This window comes from Neofelis nebulosa, chromosome X, assembly GCF_028018385.1.
Source record: "Neofelis nebulosa isolate mNeoNeb1 chromosome X, mNeoNeb1.pri, whole genome shotgun sequence".
In the NCBI taxonomy this organism is placed as follows: domain Eukaryota; kingdom Metazoa; phylum Chordata; class Mammalia; order Carnivora; family Felidae; genus Neofelis; species Neofelis nebulosa.
Genome location: NC_080800.1, coordinates 98,055,331 through 98,064,993, shown reverse-complemented (window position 1 = coordinate 98,064,993; position 9,663 = coordinate 98,055,331). Strand labels below are relative to the sequence as shown.

Here is a 9,663-nt window from a genome sequence, read left to right as displayed (position 1 = left end):
TATGAAATTCAAATGATCAATGTCCGTAAATAAAGTTTCGTTGGGACGCAGCCATGCTGTTTCATTCCTGTATTGTCTGTGGCTGCTTTTGTGCTCCAACAGCAGAGCTGAGTAGCTGTGACAGAGACTGTACGTGGCGCTGTCATCACACCGTTGCTGGGTGTACCACAAATTGCGGTGATGCAGCTGTAACTCGACAGCATTTTGAAGGCCATGTGTACCACCATATTAAGGCATTTTTGGTGTTTTTTTTTTTTTTTTTTTATTGCAAGTGCCTACCTCTCATGTCAAAAAAAGAAAAGTGGGTTTGGAATGTCATGCTTTTTAAGGCACAGGGGAATGGAGATTACTTGGTTATCACATTTGATGTCAAAGCGCTGTGCTTATTACACAATGACACCGTAGCATTGCTGAAACGATACGCTACACGACGACATTACCAAAGGAAGTGCTCAGGGCAATGTTCCCAACTCCCAGGAAAGCAACGGTTAGAAAAATTCGAAAGGTTAAAATGGGATATCTCATCATAGCAGAATTCTTCACAAAAACGAAAATGAGGCTGCAACCACAGTAATTTTTCTGAGTGGCTCATTTGTTAGCCAAGCTAGGAAAGCTGTTTACTGATGATGAGTTAATTAAATCGCGTTTGATTGCAGAAGCCAAGGAAATAGGCCCAGGGAAACTTTGCAAAGACTGTTAGCCTTTCAAGCAAGAATACTGGCTTAAAGAGTTGAGGACATTGGAAGCAACACCAACAGTCATTTAAAAAACAGGGCGGGGCGCCTGGGTGGCTCAGTCGGCTAAGCGCCGACTTCGGCTCAGGTCATGATCTCGCGGTTCGTGAGTTCGAGCCCCGCATTGGGCTCTGTGCTGACAGCTCGGAGCCTGGAGCCTGCTTCAGATTCTGTCTCTCTGTCTCTCTCTCTCTCTGCCCCTCCCCCACTCATGCCCCGTCTCTCAAAACTAAATAAACATTTAAAAATTAAAAAAAAAACAAAAAACAGGGCAATGAGGTGGCCATACTGTTCAGTTGCTGCACTTCACTCAAAGAGTTTAACGTGATGGCAGAATTGGCCTGTGTGGATAGTCTGTGTGGAATGACTCAGAGGAGACTGTTTTCAAAGAAGTCAAGAAAATACTAATTCGGTACAACCTGAAGTAGAATCTGCTAAGATGTGTTGCAAACATGTACGGAGCAGAACAAGGCTTCGTTGGAGAAATGTACAAAGCCCAACCAACAGCAGTGGTAAAGTTTTTCTCAGTCAAAAAAAACCAGCCTTTTTTTTTTTTTTTTTTTTTGAGCTCAAGGCTGAGACCCAACGTTTTCTGAATGAGAAGAACCACCTGCAACCACTATTAAACACTGGATGGTTTTTTTTTTTTTTTAAATTAGCTTTTGCTGTAGGCTTAATGTTACTTAATGCATTGAGACTAAAATTACAAGGCAAAACCCTGCTCGTATGTGCAACTTGTATTTCAGTAAAGTCATTTCAATGACAACGAACATTGTTTGAATCACAAGTAAAAAAGCTGTAAACTTTCATTACAAAATCAAAATGAGGTTCTGAAAAATCTCACCTTGACCAGGTGTATTGAGATTGCAAGAGATTTTGATGATAGAGAACACTCACTTTGAGCCCTAATTAAGTGAAATATTATCCCCTCTATAAAAGAATGCTATTCTTCTCATTAGCAGACCTGTATCGCAAAAAATTAATTACTTTTATATTTTGAATTTCATCAATAACACATTTGTGGAAATTTGTTTTCTCTCGCTATAGAAGTACCTGAATAATCTTCTTGGTTTTGCCTCTCGGCCCTCCAAAGGCTGAAATATTTATTTCAAAAGTTCACCCAGCCCTGCATTTGACTATGGCACACGAGGGGGTGAGATTATTTATAGGTGATCACTATACAACTGCCTGTTGTACAAATGTACATATATACAAATGCACTGCCTGACACACAGCAGAGGATCAATAAATATCAAATAATATGAAATCATATGGATGACATTGGAGTAAGACCTGAGGAGCAAACACTGTGATTCTCTAAGACTTGAATTGATTTTTTTAAAATTTGTTTTTACATTGATTTATTTTTGAGAAACAGAGTGAGACAAAGCGTGAGCAGGGGAGGGGCAGAGAGAGAGGGAGACACAGAATCGGAAGCAGGCTCCAGGCTCTGAGCAAGAGGTCAGCACAGAGCCTGATGCGGGGCTTGAACACACGAACTGTGAGATCATGACCTGAGCCGAAAGTCGGACGCTCAACCGACGGAGCCACCCAGGCGCCCCAAGACTTGAATTGATTTTTAAAAATTTGAATACAGGTTAAAAAATGGTGAATATAGTTGTCACATGATGTTACGTTAGTTTCAGTTTTACAACATAGTGATTCAACGACTCTATACATTAAGCTATGCTCATCACGATTGTAGCTACCATCCATCACCGTGCAATGCTAATACAATGCCATCGATTATATTGCGTACGCGGTACCTTTTATTCCCATGACTTCTTCATTCCATAGCTGGGCGCCTGCATCTCCTACTCCCCTTCGCCCATTTTGCCCATTCTCCTACCCCCCTTCCCTCTGGCAACTGCTTGTTCTTGGGATTTATAGGTCTGATTCTGCTTTTTGTTTGTTTTACTTTTTAGGTTCCACATACGAGTGAAACCATGTGGTATTTGTCTGTCTTTGTCTGACTTATCTCACTTAGCATAATACCCTTTAGGTCCATCCATGTCGCGCATGGCAAGATCTCATCCTTTTTTATGCTTGAGTAACACTCCATTATATATGTATATTATATATATATATATAATATACATATATAATATATATATACACACCACATTTCTTTTATATTTTATTTATTTATTTATTTATTTATTCAACGTTTTTTTATTTATTTTTGGGACAGAGAGAGACAGAGCATGAACGGGGGAGGGGCAGAGAGAGAGGGAGACACAGAATCCGAAACAGGCTCCAGGCTCCGAGCCATCAGCCCAGAGCCTGACGCGGGGCTCGAACTCACGGACCGCGAGATCGTGACCTGGCTGAAGTCGGACGCTTAACCGACTGCGCTCCACCCAGGCGCCCCTTATATTTTATTTAATTCACATTCGTTTGAGGTTCTAGCAGATGCCTTTAAATTCCCCTTGGTTTACACCTTGTGTGTTTTGAACTTCTTTCAGCCAGCCAAACTGTCAATTTTCTAGTCACATGCTCCTGCTGCCTTCACTAAGTTCTGTGTTAAAAATCCACTATTTTGGTGTTGTCACTTGGATTTTTGAAGCTATCCAATGTGAACTGCCTCAATGTCCTTATTCCGGATTGCTCCAGGCTCTCGTCCTCCACAAAGAACATTCTGGAGCAGTTTCTGGGTTGGGGAAGGAAGGGTGGAAACTGTCCCCTTACGACCGTGGCAAACAGGATTATTAAGAGGCCTCTGTTTGTAAGTCATTTGCATGATCAGGGTCTAGTATCTAGAAGGTATAACCAACTCTTACAATTCAGCAATAAGATGACAGCCCGTTTCAAAATGGGCAAAGCATTTGCATAGACATTTCTCCAAAGGAGATACATAAACGACCAAGTGTGTGAAAAGGTGCTCATCATTAACCACCAGGGAAAGGCGAGTCAAAACCACAAGGAGATGTCACTTCACACCCACCAGGATGGTCATGATCAAAAAGACAGACAAAAGTAATTATTGGTGAGGCTGTGAAGAAATCAGGCCCCCTCCCCTGTATAATCATAGTGGGGATGCAAAACGGTATGCACCGAAGAACACGAAAAACGTTCGTCCTCACAACAACTTGTACGCCGACGTTCATAGCAGCGTTAGTCGTTATATCCAAAAAGTGGGAACAACCCAACTGTTCATCGATGGCCAGTAGATCAACAACATGCGGGATAGCCACACAGCAGGATATTCAGCCGTAAAAAAGAATGAAGCTCCTTTTTACTGATTCATTACTGCTGTTTACCCATTCACGCTACAACATGGGATGAACCTCCAAAACACGATGCTGAGTGAAAAGAAGCCAGACATCAACAGCCACATGTTATATGATTTCATTCATAGGAAACGTTCAGAAGAGGCAAATCCACAGGGACAGAGATTACACTAGTGGTTGCCGGGGGGTGGGGGGGGGGCTGGGAAAAGGTGGGGAGTGACTGCTAACGATATGGGATTTCTTTGGGGGATGATGAAAATATTCTGGAATTAGTTCTGCAGATTGCACAGCTTGGTGAATATACTAAAAACCACGGCATTATACACTTTTAAAGGGGTGAATGTTATGCTACATGAATTATATCTCAACTTTAAAAAGATATCTCTACTTCATTAGGTTCTCATCCTGAATACAGCCATTAAAATCAAGACCGTATTTAGATGCACACCTAAACTCTGTATGAAGCCGGTAATGTGCACATATAGTTCTTTGTTCTCTCTGGTTTCATATATCTGCATATACAGACGTGTATACCAACATACATGAATTAACTTCAGCAGTATCAGGACTGTCCCAAGCAAAGAAGTCCCAGCTAACTCAGGCCAAGGTAGAGGAGGTTCTGAGCGCTTCAGGGCGCCCCGAGCGCTTCAGGGCGCCCCCCCCCCGCATCCTGGTCGAATGGAACCACCCGGAAGTCCACGGGACTGCTACTGACACGTGACCAGCCTTCCGGCTGGGAAGAGGCTCGAGGCACGTCTGTGACATCATTTCTGCGCGACCCTTCTTTTTTGGCAGGAGTTTTCCTGCTGCTTTTCAGAACTATGCCTAAAGTAGTGTCCCGGTCGGTAGTCTGCTCCGACACCCGGGATCGGGAGGAGTATGACGACGGCGAGAAGCCCCTCCACGTCTACTACTGTTTGTGTGGCCAGATGGTCCTGGTGCTGGGTGAGTGGTCGGGGAACTGGGCGGTGTCTGCAAGACGGGAAACTTGGGGATCTAGGAGGCACGTCTCTTTGAAGAGTGGTTTTCCTCGCTCTCCATCCCTGCCCCGCTCCAGGATAGCTTTTCTGTTTTCTGTTTAACTTTGTGAGTGTATCCAGGCTTCCCTCAAAAGCAAATTTCTCCTTCAGGAAAAATGAACTGGCCATCTCCCTCTCCTCCCAGTCCGCCTCTACAAACTTTGTAACCTTTCTGCCGGGTGCTAGGATGCTGCTATGGCTCTTCTCTTAAACCAGAATAAAATCCTCCCTTGATCCCTCCATTTTCTTCCAGCTGTATCCCCATTTCTTTGTTTCTTTTATAGCAACACTTCTAAAAAAAAAAAAAAAAAGCTGCCTATATTGACTGTCTCTGTATCCTCACTTCCCATTCCCAGTCCCATTCCTGTTGAGCTAATTTCAGGCAGGCTTTCCTTCCTGCCCCACCACCGAAACCGTATTTGTCAAGGTCGGTGACTGAACGTGTTACTAGTCCCAGTGGTCAGTAATCAGTGCTCATTTTGGTCCACATCTTAGTGTCATTTGACAGAGATGATGATTCCATCCTTCTTAAAACACCTTTTTCTTGGCACCTGGGTGGCTCAGTCGGTGAGACCTCGGATTTCGGTTCAGGTCATGATCCCATGGTTTGTGAGTTCCAGCCCTGCACGGGGCTCTGCACTGACAGACAGTGCTGAGCCTGCCTGGGATCCTCTCCCTCTCCCTCTCCCTCTCCCTCTCCCTCTCCCTCTCCCTCTCCCTCTCCCTCTCCCTCTCCCTCTCCGTCTCCCTCTCCCTCTCCCTCTCCCAAATAAAATAAAACAAAAAAACACAACAACAACACTTTTTTCTTTTACTTCCAAGACTCCACAATCTCCTGATTTTCCTCCTACCTTGATTTTGCCCTTTGTCAGTGTCTAGTGTCTAGTTCCTTCTTCTGACTCAGGTTTTTAGGCATCGCAAGGCCCTAGGGCTCAGTCCTCTTACCTACTCTCAACCCATACTCGCTCTCTAAGCGATCTCAACCATTCCCAAGCTTTAAATACCGTCTCTACGGTGATGACTCCCAAATGTTCATCCTTCAACCACACTTCCCCTCAAACTCCAGCTGCCTGTTCCGTGTCTCCACTTGGATGTCTAATGGGTCTCTCGAAGAGATCATGTTCAAATTGACTTCATGACCCCCTACTTCCCACTCTCCCCTATTCGCCCAGAATCTCAGAATCATTCTTGACTTGTCTCTTTTTCATACCTTTGATCTATCCAATCCATCAACACGCTGTGCCGGCCCTTCCTTGAAAAATCTATCCAGAACCTTACTGCTTCTTACCACTTCATTTCTGCCACTCTAGCCCAAGCCACCGTCGTCCCTCACCTGGAACTGCCACGATAGCCTTTTACCCTCCACTCTCTGTTTCCTGGGGGCTTTCTCCCACACAGCTGCCAGAGTCCTGTTCCAAACTTGGTGTTTTCCTATAAAACCAAGAGTAAAACCAAAGCCCATACCTAGACCCTGCATGATAAGATCCTCAACTACCTCTCCGACCTCATCCCCTACCCCTCTTCCCCTTGCACACTGTGCTACAGCTACAGTGGCCTTTTTGATTTTTCTTCATCACGTCAAAACCTGCCTCCCAGAGCCTTTGGGATCGGCATTTTTTCTGCCGCGAACACTCTTCCCTAGGTGCTTCCTTATTTCATTGAGGGCTCAGCGGAAACGTCTCTTCATTTGAAAACTCTTCCCTGGGGGCTCCTGAGTGGCTCTGGCAGTTAAGTGCCAGAGGTCGGCTCAGGTCATGATCTCGGTCATGATCTCCCACGAATCCCAGTTCGGGGGCTCGAGCCAGCATCAGGTCAGGGTCTGTGCTGACAGCTCAGAGCCTGGAGCCTGCTTCGGAGTCTGTGTCTCCCTCACCCTCTGCCCCTCCCCCACTCACGCTCTGTGTGTGTGTGTGTGTGTGTGTGTGTGTCTGTCTGTCTCTCTCTCTCTCTCTCTCTTTCAGAAATAAACATTAAAAAAAAAACCAGAAAACTCTTCCTTGGCTATCTAAAACAGCACCCTTGTTACTCTTTGCCCTCTTATCTCTGCCTGATTTTTCTTGGTAGCACTTATCACTGAGATCACTGTCCATCCTCTTAATATCCGGCCAGGTTTTTTTATTGGCACTTATCATTATCCAAGGTCATATTTTGTAATTCTTATTTAAAAATTTTCTGCCTCCTCCACTAGAATGTAAACTGCATCAGGGCAGGGACTTGGCTCTGTTATTTGCTGAATCCCCAGCACTACGTTTGAACGGCACCTGGTACTTTGAGGGCCCTCGCCTATTCATTGAATGAATGAGTTCTCTTTTGATCACCTAGAGTTGAGTCTGAATACTTGTTGTCCTCAGTAAATGCACACTCTTTGGCAGCCTCAATTCCCTCACCTTTAAACTCCGAATTGGGCTACGAAATGTCTACTCCAGCAGGTCATTGTGAAGATTAATCAACATGCAAACTGCCTGGCGTTCTCTGACTCCCCCTCCCTCTCTTCCATTAATCTCGAATCACTGTGGTCACTTGACTTCTCTATGACCCTTTAGGTACTTAATTTGCATTATATCAGTTTCCATCTGCTTTGTAACTGCACCTCATTTATTTCCTGCGTGTTTTCATTGTTTTCAGACGGAAACGCCTCTAGCCTGGCCTGGGTCATTTGCATACCACTTGTAGCATAGCACCTCCCCCGTCTCTCTCCTTTCGTAAGCGCGGATCCACCCTTCCCTATGCCTTCCTAAACGAGGCTTGATGACGCTTGATGACGATGTCCTCCTTCCTGTCTGATTCTCATGTATTATAACACGAGCCAAGTGTCCCAGGGTCACAGAAACACTCATGGAAAACTTGCAGTGCTGGGAAGGACTTTTGAGACACTGTGATCTACTCATCCTTCAAATAAGGGGGGAAAAAAACCCAAAGGAAGTTGCCAAAGATCACCAAGATGGTAACGGAACAGCTGCGGGTGTTCTGACACCAAGTCATTTTTTCATTGGGGAATCCACTAATAGCCATCAATAAGCATAGCAATTATAGTGCAAAATTACAGCGCTAAGGGCCCCACTGAAAACTTGTGATTGCCTCCAGGTATCTCTCAGTGGCTCCTGTGACCGAATCTTTCTCCATTTCTTCAGACTGTCAGTTAGAGAAACTGCCCATGAGGCCCCGGGATCGGTCCCGGGTGATCGATGCTGCCAAACACGCCCACAAGTTTTGTAACACGGAAGACGAGGAGACTATGTACCTTCGGAGGTAAGAGGTGGATGCTCTCTGTCTGGAATTTCCTTTCTGTGCCGCAGTCGGGTTCTGAGGAATATAAACACCCCGTCCAGCGCTGAACGGGTCATTCTTGTGGGCCTAACGCTTTGACCTTTGCATTGGCCCTAACTTCTGCGGACACAGCAATATCTTCACTGTGCTCTGTTGAAATGCTGCGGATATGCGCTTCTGTTGCCATTTGATAGCTGTAATTTGGGGGGATTTTTGCAAGTAGAATGAGGTCATTTAACCTGTAATCTCTGGGAGCATGCCATGTGCCAAGCACTGAGCTGGGGACTGGCTCTGGGAAGGTGGATAAGGTATTGGGGCGCCTGGGTGGCTCAGTTGTTTAAGCATCCGACTTTGGCCCAGGTCATGATCTCACAGTCCGTGAGTTCGAGCCCCGCGTCGGGCTCTGGGCCGATGGCTCAGAGCCTGGAGCCTGCTTCCGATTCTGTGTCTCCCTCTCTCTCTGCCCCTCCCCCGTTCATGCTCTGTCTCTCTCTGTCTCAAAAATAAATAAAACGTTAAAAAAAAAAAAAAAAAAGCCCATCCCTCATCGAGCGGACTGGTCACCTGTTGTGTTAGGATAAAATGCCGGCATGGTGGACAAAAGGCTATGGAAAAACAGATGGGAGTGGGTCATTCTCCTGAAGGGTGATCAGGAAAGGCACCGAAAGATGATGGCATTTGTGTGTGGCCTTGAACTAGGATTTCACCGACTAGATGAGGGGGTTGAGAAGCATCCCAGGTGGAAGGGATATGGAAGCATTGAAAGCATCACATATGATGTGCTTGGGAAATTTGAACGGTCCTTGGTGACTATAGCCCAGGTTACTTTACAGGAAGGGGTTCGTGCATCCTGGGGTGGGGACAGAGTAAAATGCCGAAGTAGACAAATTTGGACTTTATCTGTCGGCAATAGCTTGTTCTCTTTTTTAAGCAGGAGAGTGACATGGTTAGATCTGTTTTAGATTGGGAGTCCTTGCTTGAGATGGGGAATTGAAACCTAGGAAGGGCTAACGTTATGTGGAGTGCGGAGCAAGAAGAGAGAGGACTCAAGATACAATCCTGGGAAACACGTTTAAAAAGCAGACAAGGGGGGATGCGCCTGGGTGGCTCAATCTGTTAAGCATCTGACTTTGGCTCAGGTCATGATCTCACAGTTCGTGAGTTTGAGCCCCGCGTCGGGCTCTGTGCTGACAGCTCAGAGCCTGGAGTCTGCTTCGGATTCTGTGTCTCCCTCTCTTTCTGCCCGTCTCCTTCTCACTCTCTGTCTCTGTCTCTCTCTCAAAAATAAACAAACATTAAAACAATTTTTTTAAAGGGACGCCTGGGTGGCTCTCTTGGTTAAGCATCCGGCTTTGGCTCAGGTCATGATCTCACAGTTCATGGGTTCGAGCCCCGCATCGAGCTTGGTGCTGA

At 45.6% G+C, this 9,663-nt stretch overlaps 1 protein-coding gene across 7 annotated transcripts in view; it reads left to right on the top strand.

The window, feature by feature from the left end:
• The first annotated feature begins 4,698 nt into the window (after nucleotides 1-4,698).
• STEEP1 (STING1 ER exit protein 1) overlaps nucleotides 4,699-9,663 on the top strand; it is a 57,489-nt gene continuing 52,524 nt past the window's right edge. For 2 of the 7 annotated variants that reach the window (XR_009257016.1, XM_058713077.1), the window contains exons 1-2: nucleotides 4,699-4,909; nucleotides 8,115-8,232. Coding sequence is in view for 6 of the 7 variants with exons in the window: in XM_058713077.1 (XP_058569060.1) it covers nucleotides 4,786-4,909; nucleotides 8,115-8,232 (242 nt within the window). In the remaining variant the exon portion in view is untranslated. The remainder of the gene's footprint in view (nucleotides 4,910-8,114; nucleotides 8,233-9,663) is intronic. The other 5 variants (XM_058713081.1, XM_058713079.1, XM_058713078.1 and 2 more) reach the window with 5 other exon arrangements.